We start from the raw sequence: 18,932 nt of genomic DNA, 5'->3' as shown, positions 1-18,932 counted from the left end.
CATCTGGTGTTTGATGGCTGTGCATTTGATTGCAGGCTATTTTCTTTGTTATGGGCTCTCCATTTTCTCTCAGAATGAAGTCCTGAATTCTTCTTGGCCTCTTTGGACCTCTCACATTGTGCCCAACCTTCCTTTTCAGGGTCCTTAACTATGCCCACTATGTTCTTTCCTTTAATGAGAATAAGAAGATGGTGATAACAGCTTAGCTATATTGTGGACCTGGGACTCAGGTATGCAAGCTACATGTATTATTGTGTAATCCTTCTAGGAGCCTCATGAAGGAGGTACCATTTTTATGCCTTTTGTGCAGGGAGGAAACCACAGCTCAGAGATGTTAAATAACTTGTCCAGGATTGCACAGCTATTAAGTGCTAGTTTGGATGTTGGACTAGATCATCTGACTTCAGAGCCAGCACCTTTAACCACAATGTGGTACACCCGTCATCACTGAAAGGACAGATTGTGAATGGAATTTAAGACGCCATTTAAACTGTTCTTCCATATCATCTAGTTAATTCCTATATTCCTAACTTAAGTGTTTCCTCCCAGTGGCCCAGTGGCAGCCCAGACTGGGTTGGATCACCTTGCACCAGGTGCCTGTCTCAGATCTCTGTGTCTGTCCAGCTGAGCTGGGAGTGCAGCATGGATATAGATGCCCTCCTTTGCTGCCCTTAGTATCTACTGCCCAAAGAGTGCTAGGTACTCAGTAATAGCATTGATTAAACCAGTTGAATGAGTGAATGAATTTTATTATCAGATATGCATGTTTGTCATCAGCTTTATTGAGATATTATTTACACATACAGATGTGTAACCACAATCAAGATAAAATTATTTCAATCACTCTAAAAGTTCCCTATGCCCCTTGCAATCTCCCTCTACCTTCCAGCTACCACTGTTCTGTTTTTCTGTCCCTATAGTTATGCCTCTTCTAGAATTGTTTTAAAGTTTATTTATTGAGAGGGAGAGAAAGTGAGTACTAGTGGGGGAGGGGGAGGGGCAGAGAAGAGGGAGAGAGAATCCCAAGCAGGCTTCACACTGCCAGTGCAGAGCCCAATGCAAGGCTCGAACCCATGAACCACAAGATTATGACCTGAGCCCAAATCAAGAGTCGGATGCTTATTGAGCCACTCAGGCACCCCTAGAATGTTTTTTTAAGCAATCTCTATACCCAGCATGGGGCTTGAACCCATGACCCCTACTAGATCAAGAGTCCCACACTGTTCTGACTGAGCCAGCTAGGTACCTCTCCCTTCTAGAATTTTAGACAAATGGAATTATACAGAATGTAGTCTTTTGTGTCTGTCTTATTTAACTTAGCAGAATGCTTTTGAGATGCATCTGTGTTACTGCATGTGTCAGCAGTTCCAGGTATATATTTAAAACCACCTTACATAGTTATTTTGGTAACAGTCCAGAGATAAACAGCCCCACTAAGGTTTGGACTTGGTTTGTAAGAACAGCAGTTCCCAAGGGTGCTCTGCAAGATCCTTTAAGAATGTCCACAAAGCCAAAATGATTTTCATAATAACCCTAAGATGTTATTTGCATTTTTCACTCATTATCTGAGTTTTCCAGATGCTACATGATGTGTGGTATCATCTGTAGATTGGTTGCAGAAACAGATGGAATCCATCTGTCTTCTATTAAGTTGTCTGGCTTAAATTTGTAAAAATGTTAATGCTACTCTTCTCACTAAAAGTTTTTGTATTGGAAAATATAATATTTTATTAAAAATGTTAATTATATTAACATGTAATAGATTTCTTGTTAGATACATGAATAGATTTTCTTTTAATTTGAGATAGTATGCATGGATGGGGTGGGGGCAGAGGGAGAGGGAAAGAGAGAATCCTGAGCAGGCTCCATGCCCAGCACGGAACCCGAAGCAGGGCTCGACCTTACAACTACAAGATCATGACCCAAGCTGAAATCAAGAGTTGGACATTTAACCTCCTGAGCCACCCAGGCACCCTCCTCATGAGATGACTTCTCATATGACAAATAGTAATAAATATAAGTCATGTAAACAGAATCTCTTTGGGGGCTTCAGGTTTTTAGTTGTTGAGAAACCCTTAGTCCAAGAAGTTTAGAATCTCTAGAGTAGGGACATTTTTGAAAAGGCATCGGGAACAGGATGAGGAAGTCTTGGAACTGAGTGGGCTTAGAAGAGGTCTGGAGACCTGGCTCATGGTGCCTGGAGAAGGGGTCTCCATCAGGTGGTGCCACATAGAACGTGGGCTGGAATGTAGGGACAGGCAGTGTTAGCCACAGTCTTGTTGTCAGCCTCCTGCTCCCTCCCTGGACCTGGTTGGGCAGGTTCTGTTGTTCTTGCTTCCTACGAGGAGCCATTGGGCAGCCCACACCTGTGGCTGCCTTGCAGGAAGGTGATCATGCGGCCTCAAGATGGCCACTCTCCTGAGATGAAGCTGCAGCTACGATTGGACTTCAGGTTTGGCACTTGCTAAGGATCTGATGTCTGTGCTGTATTCTGATCCCAGGGCAAGCATAGGAAATCATCAGGACCTTTCGTTGGTTTTCAGGAGAAAATACCCTAACCATCTCTCTGCAATAGAGTTCTAAGCTCAGATTGAAAGACTGTCTAAAATAATTATTATTTTTTAAAAAATTTTTTTAATGTTTATTTATTTTTGAGACAGAGAGAGACAGAGCATGAATGGGGGAGGGTCAGAGAGAGGGAAACACAGAATCTGAAACAGGCTCCAGGCTCCGAGCTGTCAGCACAGAGCCCAATGCGGGGCTCGAACTCACAGACCACGAGATCACGACCTGAGCCGAAGTCGGCCGCTTAACCGACTGAGCCACCCAGGCATCCCTAAAATAATTATTTTAACAAAAGCAGGTGGGAGGCTAGTCTTCTTACTGGCAAAATTCTTGTGGGGAAAGCTACGTGTGGATTTTAGTTAGTGATTTTGATAAAGCTGTTAATAAAGAGCAAAATTGCACCTGCTGCCTTTGACCTGTTAACTGCTCTTCTCTTACAGGAGAAAGGGCCTGTGGTTCCGACTGAGGAAGATTCTTCTCTGTGTTCTGGGGTTGTATGTTGCCATTCCATTTCTCATCAAACTATGTCCTGGAATACAGGCCAAACTTATTTTCTTGAATTTTGGTAAGTACCACGTGCCCACTTTGCCTTTAATTTTAGTAAGGGTTCATTTGCATGATGATTTATATATTTGCATATCTACCACCCAGATCGAGAAATAGAAACATTTCTATTACCCAGAAAGTTCCCTGTGCCCCTTCCCGGTCACAGGCTGCTATAGTGACTGAATTACTCTCCAGGGCTGGTATCTGTGTACACAGGTGACTTCTGCATGGGCAGAGGTCTTTCTTTAGCTGAAGTGGGTGAAAGTGTTAACAATGTGGAGAGTCTTCTGAAGCTGTTGTGTTGGAGATGCTTTGCCCCTTGTGCAGTCTAGGAGGTTAACTGTCCTTGGAAAAGATGACCACTTAAAGATGACCACCTTAAAAAAATAATTAGGACTTTTTCTGGAAAAAAAAAACAACAAAAATTAGCCTGACATGCTTTGGTTTCTATGGAATTATATGCTGACTTTATGGGTGCTGTAGTCTCCTTGAGTTAACTTGGATCTTGTGTGGTTTTTATTCATGCTGTGTATTTACTTTTGTGCAAGTGGGAGGAGAAAGGACCAGAAGTATCAAGTTTAGGAAACAGAAGGCAGAGGGCTCCCAAGTACATAATTGCTGGGAATAATCCTCTCCAGGAGCATCATTTTACACCTACAAGATGAGGCTAGGAAGGAAGAGGTTGGGTCTGTGGGTGTTAGAATTTGAGGATAGAACTTGGTGCTTGGTACACAGCAGGTGCTCTGTAAGTGATGGCCTTCAGCTCAGGTGTAGGTGGCACAAACCAGTCAAGGCAGGCTCTGTGCGTGCTTTTAGCTATGTTGGTTTGCAAAGAGTGGGTTTAAACCGTGTGTGTTTGGGAGGAGAGGCTGAGAAGCTGGGGCTGATGTCGTGGGAGGAGGCAGCAGGGTTGCTGGTAGAGTGGAGGGAGGAGGAAGCTCATGAAGATGAGGAGGAGGACAGGCAGGAGGCGTTGAGATGGCTCTTGTGTGACTGTGGCCTGAGACAAGTTCAGAGAGTGGGGTGGCACTGGGGGCAGGTGTGTCAGGACTCCAGAACTCTCTTCTATAGTAGCTCTGCAGGTGCCTGGGCATACGAGTTCAGGGTTGTTAAGCCTATAATGGATTTAATCGCAGAAACTTGGAAGTCACTGGCTAAAAGGGCATTTCTGCTCTAGAGAGGAACAGTAGGAGGAGGAAGAGAAATAGTAAGGTCAATATTTAATACTTTGTAAATCTAAAGTAAGGTTTTTACTTGGTATCTTAAAATAAGTGTAAAATACTTGTATGCCAAGAGGCATTTGATTTTTCTAACAAACTTAGCTGAGTTTCTAGGAATTTATCTTGTCTAAGTTTTTGCCAGTGTGAGAAACACAAACTTAAAAAGAACTAACAACATAGTAAAATCAAGGGAGCTTTGATTTTTCTGACTTTAACTCTTAAATGTCCACGGTTGGTCCAGCACAGAAGAGAGTTTGAGTTTACATGTAAACATGAAGTTATAGGGCTGCATATTCCCTGATGGCAGATCTTAGGATTGAATGACTTTTCCAACTCTGTAAGCCTCTGGGTGCTTTGGGCAGGTGCCTTTGCCACATGGTGGGGTCCCAGCAAATAATTTGAATTGAATTGATTTTCTTTAAATCAGTTATTTGGGCTGCTTTAGACACAGCCCACAGATGTTGCTTGGTTGGTGGAGCAGAACTTTGGGGTTCTCATAGGCCAGTCCTCTGCACCTCCACAAGGAGATGCTGGTCTCTTACCCTTTCCTTCCACGTGTCTGCTGCATGGTAGTGAGGTCACCTCCTCTGTGGGATTGTGGGGGTCTCGAGTGTAGCCCTGCAGTGTTTTGGAAGTTTCACCCCACGGTGCTGGAGGGCTAGAGTGTTGGAGTAGCACCTCCATTTTTGTCTCCTCGAAATGTGAATCATGATCCTGTGGATTTCAATTTGGACACTAAAGGAAGTCTAACAGTCTTTTGGGCCTCAGAACCTGATTAAAGAATATATATATATTTTTTAATTTTTATTTTAGAGAGAGAGTGAGCATGTGACTGGGGAGAGGGGCAGAGGGAGAGAGAGTGAATCTTAAGCAGCCTCCATGATCTGCACAGAGCCTTGACACAGAGCTCCATCCCATGACCCTGAGATCATGACCTGAGCCGAAATTAGAGTTGGACACTCACCCGACTGAGCCACCCAGGCACCTCAAGAATATATTCTTAACTTCACGCCAAATCTATCTGAAATCAAATTCATAAATCAGATAAATAAGCTTTAGAAAAAGCTTAGCTCCTATGGTTTCAGGCATTATTCTACTTTGAATATATTTCATAAGCAAAAAATATATGATCATTCCAAAAACAAAATTAACTGCAAAGCCCTGAATGGTAGTAAAAGAAGAAAAAGAAAATCATTCTGAGAAAATTGTTAACTTTGTTGCTTATATATTTCCTGCCGGTCTCTTTTGTCTGAGTCTCTACACATAAATATAAATATATGTGCTTTTCATACTCAGGTTCAAAAGTATGATTCCATCTCAGTGATGTTGGGTGATACCCAGTATTTGTGGTCTTGAAGTCTAGATAACTTTTTTGTTGTTAAACTGAAGTATAGTTGGCATATAGTATTACATTAGTTTCAGGTGTATAACACAGAGCTTCAACAATTATATGCATTCTCGGGGCTCCTCACAATAAGTGTAGTTACCATCTGTCAGTATACTAATTTGCTACAATATTATAGACTGTATTCCCTGTGCTGTACTTTTTATCTTCATGATATATGTATTTAACTAGAAGTTTGTACCTCTTCATCCCCTTCCCCTATTTTGCCCGTCTTCCCACCCCCTTCCCCTCTGGCAACCACCAGTTTGTTCTCTGTATTTGTGGGTCTGGTTTCAGTTTTTTTGTTTGTTTGTTCTTTTGTTTTGTAGATTCCATTTGTTTTATAGATTCCACGTGTAAGTGAAATCATATGGTATCTCTCTTTCTCTGATTTATTTCACTTAGCATATACCATCTGTGTTGTCTCAAAATGGCAAGATCTCATCCTTTTTTATGGCTGTGTAATGAAATCTAGCTATCTTCTCTGCAGTTCTTTTCCCCTCATATCTAGAACTATCTCTTGGTGAAAGGAATGTTTCAGTTCAGAGGCCTGCACAGAACTGCTCCTCTGCACATTACCTTGGGCCTTTTTTTGGAAATAGGTTAGATATATAAATTATATATTTGTTTTTAAAGCAGAAGGCCAGCCAACTTGCTTTAACATTCTCTGGGACAATAATTCTTAAGCTTCCTCTTTTTCCTTCCTCTTAGCAGTCCCTGTTAACCCTTGATAGCTGTCTTTCTTTTAAATTTTTTTTATTTGAGTGTAGTTGACACACAATGTTACATTAGTTTCAGGTATACAGCATAGTGACTGGATAAGTTTAAAAATTAGGCTGTGCTTACCACGAGTATATCATAAACATGATTACAGTATTATTGACTATTCCTTATGCTGTGCCTTTCATCCCTGTGACTAACTTACTGCAGAACTGGAATCCTGTACCTCCCACTCCCCTTCTCCTATTTTGCCCATCGCCCCCCCCCCCCGCTCCCCCGCCAACACTTCTCTCTGGCAACCATCAGTTTGTTCTCTGTGTTTGTAGGTCTGATTCTGTTTTTTGCTTGTTTATTCATTTGTTTTTTTGTTTTAGATTCCACATATGAATGAAATCATATGGTATTTGTCTTTCTCTGATTATTTCACTTGGCATAATACACTATAGATCTATCCATGTTGTCACAATGGGAAGCTATGGCCCTTTTTTTTATGTCTGAGTAATAGTCAGGTGTGTGTGTGTGCGTGTGCACGCACACACACGCTACATTGTCCTTATTCATTTGTCTATCCGTGGACACTTGAGCTGTTTCCATAATCTGGCAATTGTAAATAATGCTGTAATAAACATGGGGATGCATATATTTTTTTGAATTAATGGTTTTGTATTTTGGGGGTAAATATCCACACAGTATAATCATAGAATAGTTCTATTTTTAATTTTTTGGGGAACCTCCATACTATTTTCCTTTCTTACCCCTTTTCTTATTAGAGAAGCCCCTACAGCCCACATCATGTAGTTAAAATTTGATAAAACCCAGGGCCCTCTGGCCCTCCCCTTGTTAGCACCTTGTTAGCACTCTTCCAGTGCATCAGTGACTGGGATGAAAGGTAGCCCCAATATTTAAAATGTCAGGCAGTGAAAAATGTCCATTATGGCTAAGTAGCCATAGCCTCTCACCCTATCACATACTTTCCAGATGGTCTAAAGAAGGGATAATAGATGAGGTTGTTTTCTGTTCATTTATGTACTCACTGGTTATTCACTGAGCACCATTTGTGCAGGATCATGAGCATTGGTAGGTGGTTGCTGGTAAGTGATGGTGTGGCCAGGGGGCAGATAATGCAAAATGGGAAGGAAGGGTTGAAGCAGCTGGTTGGGCCCTGCTGGCCTGTGGACACAGCGGCCTGTGTTTTGGGTTCCTGGGCTGTGCAGTTAAGCTGTATGTGAGGCCGAACTTACATACATAGCCATGAGGAGCTCAGTCATTGTTCCTGTCCCTGTCTCAGACTCCTCACTCCTGCCCCTGCCACGCACCTTGTGCACTGCCAATGGGCCCTGTGCTGTGTCCCTGACTCAACCCTATGGAAGAAGCAGGGTCTCTGAGGGTCATATGGCCAAGGGATGTGATCACACAGGAGGTCAAAGGGTCCTGGTACTCATTTGTTCCTGGACACCAGGAGTGAGGTGTGTTCTGGCCTGGGCAGATCCCACAACCCTCCTCCTTGCACACTTGACCTGGCCCTTTGTGGAGTTTCTGCTCACTCAGACCAGTAGTTCCCAGTGGTTCCTCTGGCCACTTACTTTCTGGAGCTCTCTGACACCCCAGACTGACCAGGGACCTTCACTCCAGAGAGGTTTACAGGTGGCATTTGCTGGACTCGGTGCATTCACTGCCTCCTTTTTCATGGATATTTCTAAAACAGAAATAAAGGTGAACTGGAAGATAAGTTTTGGGGAATGAGGTCCTCCTGGAGTAGAATTTGGCTTCTCAGTTCCTAGATTTCTCAGGCCTGGAAGCTTTTGGGATTAGCTGCCAATCCTCATTAAACACTTTTCACTGGTAGGGGGTCCTCTCAGAGCACTGGGGAAGTTTGTAAGTAGCTTGGCCGCCTTCTCTTCCGACACAGAACCAGCCTGAGGCCTGAGAGCTGAGCCAGTGGAGGCCAAGTGCCCTCAGTCCTTGATGACACCCACTTTCTGCTTGGCATGGGAGGTGGAGGGTGGGTAATTCCAGCCTCAGGAGTGGAATTAAGACAGACTGGGTGTGGAATGGACAGTGGGCACCAGGTTCCGGTTTTCAGAGTTTTATTGAGGAAGTCATTTCACTTCACAGTTGTCAGATGATGAACTGGCCCAATAAGCTGCAGCCTTCAGTTTCCACAACATGGAACAAAGTCCTAGAATGGAGATTGCAGGAGTAGGTACCTGTGTCTGAAATAGCACAAGAAAGAGAGGTCCTTTCCAAGGGCCTTCTGGTAGGGAGGCTTCTCTGAGTTCCATTGCCAGAGTAAGATCTGAGCTCCAGAGCATGGCCACATTCATCCCTGGGGGCAGATGTAACAAATAACCACAAACTGGCTGGCTTAAAACAACAGAATTTTATTCTCTCCCAGTTCTAGAGCCTGGAAGCCTGAAATCAAGATGTCGCAGGCCCATGCTCCCTGAGACTCTGGGCACAGTCCTTCTGTGCCTCCTCCTAGCCTTTGGTGGTGGCTGGTAGTCCGTGGTATTCCTCGGCTTGTAGCTGCCTCTGTGGTCATGCGGCTGCCTCCTCCTGGTGTCTTTACACTGTCTTCCTCTGTCCTTGTCTGTGTCAGTGTCCCAATTTTCCTTTTTGATGAGGACACCACTTACACTAGATCAGGGTCCACCTCATGATCTCACTTTAGCTTAATTATCTCTGTAAAGACCCTATTTCCAAATAAAGTCACATTCTGATGGGCTGGGGGTTGGGACTTCAGTGTATCTCTTTGGGGGGGCACTAATCAACCCCTAGAAAGGACGTTAGGGCCAGTCTGTATCAGAGCCATTTCCCTTCTTCCTTCCCATCTGATTAGCCAAGAGTGTGGGCTGTGGAGTCAGGCTGCCTGGGTGCAAGTCTCAGTTCTGTGATATGTGAGCTGGTGACTTAACAAGAGCCGTAAAATGGAAGTGGTGGTATGCACATCACAGGAAGCACTACAGGAGGGTATGCGCAGTGCAGGGCTGGCATGGTGGGAACACCAGGAAGTGTGATGCTACCTCCTTTGATGGCCATTCTTCTTTTGAGAGAAAGGAATGATTAAAGTTGAAAAAATTTAGCCTGCTTCTTAGGGAAGAGATGGGTTAAGAAACTGGAGGTACAGGCAGCAGTCTTGGTGAGTGGGTTTGTCTCCTTGCATGGTGTGAAATTCTCAGGGCATTTCTGGGGAAGGAGCTTGTGTGTACCCCCATGTCCTCCCGAGGGGGTATTTCATTTCTTCGGCAAATGTGTAGTGAGCTGCAGTGGGCATTTGAAGAAGTGAGAGCTAGATGTGCAGGTATGTGGCAGGAGAGCACTCAGGTTGTGAGGACAGCAAGTGCAAAGGCCCTGAGGTGGGAGATCAATGGTTATGGCTCACAAATGGGATGATAACAGGAGATGAGCATGTTTGACTTTTGTACCATGTGGATATGTGCAGTTATGTGATGAAACTACTCTCTTCACCAAAGAAAACTGTACAGAGGTATGTGACTCCCTTATGCAAGGTGGGATTGGCTAGTCAGTACCATCCTGCTCTTTGTTGCTACCCCTTTTGGGAGTTGCCATTTTATAAAGTAAGTTGCACCTTAAGGTTTTGGTTTTTTTTTAAGTGTTTCAATTTTTAACTAAATATATCTTTAAAAATTGTGTTCGCCACAAGAAGTAAAAGTACAACAGTATATAAAGGAAAAATGAAATATCCCCTATCTGCCCTGTGCATGTGCTCATGTGCACACACACACACACTCTTCACTAACAGCCTGGCCTGTGTCTTCCTGTATTTCTTTACAAGTCACATGTGGGTGGTGGTGGTGTGATGTTGCTTGCTTGTCTTTACAATGACAGTGTAGGACTGTGCAGTATACATGTCATCTCTCTCCTTCCCTGCTCTTCTACCTGTAGTTCACAGACATTCCTCCAGGTCAGTGGGTCTTGACTGGTCTCCAGCTAAAGGCTCCCGGATTTTCCTTAGTGTGGGTGCCCCACAGAATCTTGTCTTCTTGGCAGGAGACCTATAAAATCTAGGGCTCCTGCTGTACAGTTCCACTCAGCGTCACTCAACTCTGGATGGACTCTGTGGATTCCCTGCGCCCATACCTTATCTTCCACTGGTCTGTCGGCATGAAGTGACGGATTTAGAAACTTTGGGACCCCACTTGACTGACTCATACCCACAATCACTTGGTCACAGAGTGCTGTGGCCCCAGCTCCAGAACACGCCATCTGCCTGTCACTTTTCCCACAGTCCCTTCCACCAGCACCCTGACTCCAGCCTTCAGTTGCGGCTTAGCCAGGCCTGGCTGGCCTCCCCATCTCCAGCCTCTCTCAGGGCCACAATGTCCCTGAGGCTCTTCGGGGATCTTGCGTTCCCTCACTTGTATCTTCTCACCTTGAACAACCATCAGAGGACCATCACTACTCAGACCTCGTCCTTGCTGGAGGATGTGCAGGTGTGCTTGCAGTATTCCAGCACCCTCTCTCTCAGCTCTGCATCTGAGGCTGGAGGGCCCTGTGCACCTGGCATTCTTGCTTTGGAAAAGACTTTGCGCTTCTTAAGAGCTTTGCCTCTGCTGTATGTGTGTGCATGTGTGTGCATGTGTCCATCTGCCCCCACTAATCCTGGTTTCCATCTCTTTGTCCCCCCACAGTGAGGGTTCCCTATTTCATTGACTTGAAAAAACCGCAGGATCAAGGTTTGAATCACACGTGTAATTACTACCTCCAGCCAGAGGAAGACGTGACCATTGGAGTCTGGTGAGTGCTGGGCAGTGTGGCCAATGTCGTCCAAGACGATTGTGCATCCATTTTTATCTTCACCCTCCTCTGTTTCCAAAGCAGAGATCTTGGCTAAATTTGATCCTAATGGATGGAACACAATGAGATGGCACCAAATTCTGTTCTGAGATTTTCAAATAGCGAAGGCTTTGTGAACCAGGCTGTTTGTTGCAGAGAACTTTATTTCCAGGGGGAAAAAGGAGAGTATGAGTATGGAATCATGAGCACAGGTTCGAAATGCACCCTTTCTTCTCAGAGAAGGGAGCATCTAAACATTGGAGATAGCTGGATTTCTTTCATGTGCAGCACTCCCAGCAGTTGATAATGATGGTGTTTGCTATCTTCCTCATATTTACTTTTTTGAGCCACAAATTTAAATTGGATGTAAGCTCTGTGACTTCTCTGTGACTCCTTGGAATCTATTTTCATGTTTTTTTCGCTGTGGAAAAGTGGGTGTTTCTGAACAACTAAATTAAAATTGACCAATTTTCTGTGGTGTTTTCCTTTTTCTCTCAGAAGCAGCTCAGCATCACTGCCCCTTTATGTGGCTGGGTTTCCCTTTCAGTAGCCATAATGTCTCTCTCTGCTGTCACAGAAAACTGCTGTGTATGTGAGATACTTCTAAACAAAATGCTGTGGGTGGCTTCCCAGTGTGGGCTGTGGGGAAGTTCAGGCATTTCAAATGGTCCTGGGTAAAGAATATAAAATAGGAAGGGAGATTATTGTTCTAGGAGTTGATGCTGGCACTAGTCTTTTGTTATTGCTGGTTTAATTTAATCTTGCATTTGCTGACCAATGTGTATGCATGGGACACTTTGCTCTTCTGTCTTCAGTCAGAAGCTTGGCGTGTTTTGCTCAGAGCTCTTTGGTGAGGGAATTAGTCAGCCCTCCTACTGGTTAGTGTGGTCTGTGCTTTGAGACACAGGGAGTTAGTGGGGACCTCTTCCTCAGGTAGGGCAGTTATATAGCAGGAGGGGTGTTTGTGGTGCTGATAGGCTGAAAGCTCTCACAGCAGTCACACAAGAAGGTTGTACTTAGTGACAACAATGGTGAGACCAAGGGTAGTGACAGCCAGGCTGTATGTTGCTGGGGCCCTGCTGCCTGCCCATGTCTGCACCCTGTGTTTTCATGAGGACTGTGTGGGCCCTCGGGTGGCAGTAGGCTTGTTCTCAGTTGCTTGTCTATGGGCATAAACTCTCTACCTGGCAGAGGGCAGGAGAGCCCTGGGAAAATAGGGTCCCTTCCCTCTGACTGTGACCTTCCCTGGCCTTTAGGAGCCTCCGGTTTGGAGTAGGCTGCTTCCCGGAAGTGAATCAGCTTCAAGCACCTTTATTTTTTGTATTTAATTTTGTTTTAGTTTGTTTATTTAGAGAGAGACAGACATAGCATGAGTGGAGGAGGGGCAGAGAGAGTGGGGGTAGAGAGAGAATCCCAAGCAGGCTCCATGCTGCCAGTGCGGAGTCCAATACAGGGCTCAAACTCATGGAACTGTGAGATCATGACCTGATCCAAAACCAAGAGTCAGACACTTAACCAACTGAGCCATCCAGGTGTTCTCCAGCACCTTTAAAATGTGCCTTTCCATCCCATGGATTTGTAATTGCCAGAGAGTGATAATTATGGTCAGAATCACCCAAAATGCAAGCCTCTGGAATGAACGAAAGAAATGTTAGAAATTAAATACTAAAACTTAAGAGCTAGAAAATTTAAAAAATGGCCATTTAATACTTTCAAACATTCTTGCTAATAAATGTATGCTTTACAGACCCTCCTCTGTGATTAACAGTATTTGTTGTGGACTGACTTCAGATTAACTGGAGCATCTCCCTGGAGGACAGTTCTGGCCAGAGAGACCGAGCCCACCTGCCTGGCCAGGTGTGGGATGAGTCAGGCTTATTGCCAGTTCATCCACACAGCATGCCAGCCTGCAGCCTCTCCTCCTACAGAGATGGGTCTGCTCCCAGATGCCTTGTGAGCAGGCCCTTGAATGTGTTGTGCATTAGAAAGGGTGCTTTAAGGATGGCCAGGCTTCTAGTCCAGCTCATAAAGATCAGTGTTGCTGAATTAGCACCCATGATAGCATGAACTATCTTAAGTACGTTGTGAGTTAAATTGTGTACAGTTTAAAAATATAGGTATGTATGAACATTAAAAAAAATTTTTTTTAAGTATAGGTATGTATAAGAGAAAATGATGTTACTTGGCTAGTATTTATTAAGTGCTCATTCTGTGTAAGGCCCAGGTGAAGGCCTGGTGACTGAGCCAGAATAGATTGTACCTTACAGAACTCCAGTTCACATGCGAGAAACCCTACCTCATACTCGCCCCTGCCCCACGCAACTGCTACCAGAGGGAGCTTCTGTGGTCCAGAGGGGGCCCAGGTGCAAGTCAGGAAATCTGTCAGAAACCATCCCTGTAGCTTGAAGCTCTGTAGTTATTTCTCCTTGTGATGAGGGCAGTTTGTCTCTCCAGCCCTTCTGTCCTGTTCTCTGCTCAGTTGTGACTCTGTTCCTCCATCATTCTATCAACAATTGCCATCATTTGATTATGTCACTCTGCTCTGCTTCTGTTTCAGGCACACTGTCCCTGCCGTCTGGTGGAAGGACGCCCAAGGAAAGGACCAGATGTGGTATGAGGATGCCTTGTCTACCAGCCACCCTATCATCCTGTACCTGCACGGAAATGCAGGCACCAGGTGAGGAAGAGGAGCCCACACAGTATGTCTTCTCTGATTGCTGACTCCTTTATGAAGTGGGAAGGTCCTGGCCCAGTTGGTTCTACTGATCCACTGCAGTGAGGGAGTGTGCAGACAGTGGGGCCATGGAGCATCCTGAGAACACAGGAAAAGGCAGTGTTTATGGAGTTTGGGGAAAAGGGGTCAAGGTGAAACTTTCATGAAGCAGTGTCCCTATAGGCTCAGAGCAAAGTGGGCTGTGTGCATGATGGGCCCAGGTGCAGTTTCCTTGGGAACTCCTTTTTTTTTTTTTTTTAAGTTTATTTATTTATTTTGAGGGAGGGAGCACAAGCAGGGGAGGGGCAGAGAGAGAGAATCTCAAGCAGACTCCACACCATCAGCACACAGCCTGACTTGGGGCTCGAGCCCATGAACCATGAAATCATGACCCAAGCCAAAACCAAGAATCAGATGCCTAATCAACTGAGCCACCCAGGCACCCTGGGAACTCCTGTGTTAAGCAGGTATGGGAAGCTGTGTCCAGAAACCCCTTATGTGAGCCTGGCACCTAGGTAGAGTGGAGGAAGCTGTGTCTCTGTCATAGTGACCCAGATTCTGGGCCAGAGTGGGTGTTTCCTTCTTCCTGATAGAATTTAAAGGGCAAAGTGAGGGCCTGTGATTTAGGAAATAAGTTTCTCTGAGTAAGGAACAGTGGTCCCTCAGAGGGGTCATTGTGACACTTTAGGACTGCAGCACCCCTGCGGAATGCTGTCTCCTGTTCATCAGCCACCCCTGTCATCCCACGGTGAGGGTCTGTCGTCCCACCGTGAGGATCTGTTGCCCCAGGGGGTGCTCTGTCATCCCAGGGTGGGGGTCTGTCATCCCAGGGTAAGGATCTGTCATTCCAGTGTGAGGATCTGTCATGCCAGGGTGGGGGTCTGTCATCCCAGGGTGGAGTCTGTCATCCTAGTGTGAGGGTCTGTCATCCCAGTGTGGGGGTGTGTCATCCCAGTATGAGTGAGGATCTGTCATCCCAGTGTGGGGGTCTGTCATCCCAGTGTGAGGCTCTGTCGTCCCAGTGTGGGAGTCTGTTGTCCCAGTGTGAGGATCTGTCATCCCAATGTGGAAGTCTGTTGTCCTGTATGAGGAGGGTCAGTCGTCCCAGGGTAAGTATCTGTTGTCCAAGGGTGGGGATCTGTCTTCCCAGTATGAGAGTCTGTCATCCCACTGTGAGGGTCGCAGGCAGTCTGGCACTTTCTCACTGGCAGGCGTGCCCGTCTGCAGGCAAAGGCATACTTCCTTGCAAGGGGCAATGATTGCTGAGAGGTGGGGGTGAGGAGGGGTGGCCAAAAGCAGAGGGAGGCCAGAGGCACCCCAGCTGGGTGTGCGCAGACAGGCTTGTCAGTGCTGTCACATCAGCTGATGAGTGTGAGTTGTCTATCCCAGCTGTAAGTCAATGATGCCAGTGTGTCCTGCTGGGCCACTGCTGAGGCACTATCTGTACCAGGCAAAACCCTTTGCCCAGGTTTATCCCAGGTGCTTTTCAAGAGTGGCTTTAGTGATGTGTCCTTCAGATTAGCTGGGAGGGTCTGTCATCCCAGGGTGGGGGTCTGTTCCTTCTACCCATGTGGTTGACCTTACAGAAGAGTATCTGGAAGAGCAGGGTGAGGAGGGAGGAGGTGCATTTTCTGAACAAAGCAGTGCCTGAAAACCTCCAGGAGGGTCACTGTTGTTGCAGCTTCCTTAGGGTGTGTGAGAAAGAGCCAGCAGGAGCCGACAGGAGGAAGGGCCACAGCAGGGTCTGGGTGAGGGTCAGTGTGGCACCTTGGCTGGGGGGATGTGATTTTATAGGCAGAACCAACAAGGAGATCAATTCATGGGCCTTTCTGGAGGGGCAAGGAAAGCATGGTGGTGTTGGAGCAGAGGGGCTGCACAGTGGACACTGCAGGAAGTCCAGGAAGTGAAGCCTGCAAGGATGGTGTGTGAGCCTGGAGAGCAGAGTGTGTATCTGCAGAATCATGCATGCACTTGGCAGTTTGCTTTCCTCTTTGTCTGGGACAAACTACAGTGGGTTTCTCTTCTGCTTTTCAAAGAGTAAGTGGTTACTAATAGCTCTGGTAGCATCTTTGTATAAATGAGGGAAGTTCATAGTTTACTGGGAATAAGCTTCAGTTAAGCAATGCCAGTCGCATGGTAAAAAAGAGTAGCCTAAACTTCTGGTTTGAAGGAGCATTGAGACTTTGAAAGTGTTGCTGCCCCCTCCCCGTCTCCCCAGAGACTGCCTACATAGACCTGCTGGCCACCCCTTGGCCTAGCAGGATTGCAGTGGCCCTGGCTCCCTGGGGTCCAGTCCCTGGCTACTGCCTCACATTTTATCATGTGCTCAACCTCTTCTTTTTGTGCAAGGTAGGGAATTTGAACAATCTAGACAAAAGCCACCATGAATGCCTCCAAAGATAACTGAAAACATTTTACATTATTTCCTTCTGGTCCTGAAATTTATTCCCTTGTATTTCTGTGGCTTCATTGTATTGGTTTTCCTCCTTTGTCTCATCCTTGTCTCTCTCAGTGACAGTCCCTGCCCACACACACACACACACACACACACACACACGCACACATACACACCCAAAATGGCCAGAGTGCTCTTAGCTATAAAAAAGGAAAACCATTAAGAAGGCTAGACAGGGTGAGCCTGCCCATTGACACACTTTCCTTCCTGAGGCAGCCCCATCCCCACTTTGGTGTCTGTCCACAGTAACAGCTGACCAATAACTGGACAGAAAGTGTGAGAAGGGGTAGATAGTCCTCGGACAAAGAAGTGTAGACACACATAACAGTTCGGGTGCACAAAAGCCTGTTCGGCCTCAGTAATAAGTGTCCACTACACGCTAGTGTGTGAGTGTGGGGCTAGGAGATGGGCCAGGGCCCCTCTGAAGACGGCTGGGCAGTAATAGTTAAGCTTATGATCACACACACCTTCTACCCAGCCGTTCTGTGTGTAGGAACATATTCCACACATGGATCACACGTCACGTTTGCAAAGGGATATCAGCACAGGCTGGACATGGCAGCAAAACTCAGGTTAACAGCAGATAGGAAAGAGCCAGAACAACTGCAAGATAAGGCAGAGGGGAACTGCAAATACTGCAAGTTGGCTGTGATTTACTGAGTGAAAAGTGAGAGACAGGGGTGCCTGAATGGCTTGGGTGGTTAAGTGTCCTGTTCTTGATTTTGGCTCAGCTCATGATCTTGTGGTCATGAGATTGAGCCCACGTTGGGCTATGCACTGAGCCTGGAGCCTGCTTGGGATTCTCTCTGTCTCTCTCTCTCTGACTCACTCTCTCTCTCTCTCTCTCTCTCTCTCTCTCTCTCTTTCTTTCTCTCTTTCCCTCCCCGACTCATACTCTATCTTTAGAATAAATAAATAAGCATTTTTTTTTTTTTTAAAGTGAGAGGCCGTGCTCGCTTCGGCAGCACATATACTAAAAAAGTGAGAGGCAGTAGAGTATGTGGCAGGTACCTATGGTAAAGAAGCACCTTCGTCTCTGCCTACGTGGTGGTCCCTGACATGGGGGACTTGAGGGAAAAGCTGGATCCTGGGCAGGAGTGAGGGGCGTACTGTGCATTCTTTTGTGTCTTCTGGATTTTGTATTGTACGCATGTATTACCTAGTCAAAAATACAAGTATGGTAATAAATAAGAAATATCCCAAAAGTACTAAGGCTGTCCCTTGCTTGGCATGGTACTGTCAGAAATAAGCTTGCAGCCACTTAGGGTGTCCTGCAGAGGAGGTCACCTATCACCATTGACCCTCTTTGTATGTATTGAAGGAACAAGTCACTACAGACCCAGACACTCCAGTACTGACCCTGGGGCCTGCCTTCTTTAAAAGATGTGCTAACACCCATTCTTGTTTCCTTTTCCCTGATTCTTTAGAGGAGGTGACCACCGAGTGGAGCTTTACAAGGTAGGTGAGGATGGCACACAGTTGTATGACAAACAGTGTGGTGACCACAGGCAGAGTGGGGTCCTCAGTATGATGACGGGTGGAGTGGGTCCACAGTGTGATGACAGATGGAGTGGGGTCCACAATGCGGATGATGAGCAGAGTGGGGTCCACAGTGTGATGACGGATGGAGTGGGGTCCTCAGTGTGATGATGGGAAGAATGGGGTCCACAATGTGGATGACGGGTGGAGTGGGGTCCACAGTGTGATGATGGGTGAAGTGGGGTCCACAGTGTGACGATGGGCGGAGTGGGGTCTGTAATGTGGATGACGGGTGGAGTGGGGTCCACAGTATGATGATGGGCAGAGGGGGGTCCACAGTATGGATGACAGGCAGAGTGGGGTCCTCAGTGTGATAATGGGAAGAATGGGGTCCACAATGTGGATGACGGGTGGAGTGGGGTCCACAGTGTGATGATGGGTGGAGTGGGGTCTGTAATGTGGATGACGGGTGGAGTGGGGTCCACAGTGTGGATGATGGGCGGAGTGGGGTCTGTAATGTGGATGACGGGTGGAGTGGGGTCCACAGTGTGGATGATGGGCGGAGTGGGGTTCACAGTGTGGATGATGGGTGGAGTGGGGTCCACAGTGTGACGACAGGCAAAGTGGGGTCCACAGTGTGATGATGGGTAGAGTGGGGTCCACAGTATGGATGACGGGCAGAGTGGGGTCCTCAATGTGATAATGGGAAGAATGGGGTCCACATTGTGGATGATGGGTGGAGTAGGGTCCACAGTGTGATGACGGGCAAAGTGGGGTCCACAATGTGGATGATGGGCAGAGTGGGGTTCTCAGTATGATGACGGGCAGTGGGGTACTCAGTGTAAAACAAGCAAAGCAAAATACAAAGTGTGTATGATGTGCAGAGCGGTGTCCATATGGTATAGGAACGAGAGAACATCACCTAAATGTTTCCCACTGCTCCTCCCAGGAGACATGAACACAAGTGTGTCCCTCCAGTACTTGTGAGAGTTGATCTGCATTGGCCTTTCCAACACTGCCTTCACGGAAGCCATTACCATGGAGTGCTTCCCT

General features: G+C 46.4%; 1 protein-coding gene across 1 annotated transcript in view; it reads left to right on the top strand.

The window, feature by feature from the left end:
• The window catches only part of ABHD12 (abhydrolase domain containing 12, lysophospholipase), an 86,276-nt gene that overhangs the window by 55,247 nt on the left and 12,097 nt on the right, over positions 1–18,932 (top strand). The window contains exons 2-5 of the mRNA XM_043604739.1: positions 3,006–3,130; positions 11,088–11,193; positions 13,790–13,909; positions 17,828–17,858. Coding sequence (XP_043460674.1) covers positions 3,006–3,130; positions 11,088–11,193; positions 13,790–13,909; positions 17,828–17,858 — 382 coding nt within the window. The remainder of the gene's footprint in view (positions 1–3,005; positions 3,131–11,087; positions 11,194–13,789; positions 13,910–17,827; positions 17,859–18,932) is intronic.

The sequence above is a fragment of the Prionailurus bengalensis genome, chromosome A3 (genome assembly GCF_016509475.1).
Source record: "Prionailurus bengalensis isolate Pbe53 chromosome A3, Fcat_Pben_1.1_paternal_pri, whole genome shotgun sequence".
Taxonomy (NCBI): domain Eukaryota; kingdom Metazoa; phylum Chordata; class Mammalia; order Carnivora; family Felidae; genus Prionailurus; species Prionailurus bengalensis.
Note: the sequence above shows the minus strand (reverse complement) of the source record. Positions and strands in the feature narration are given on the sequence as shown.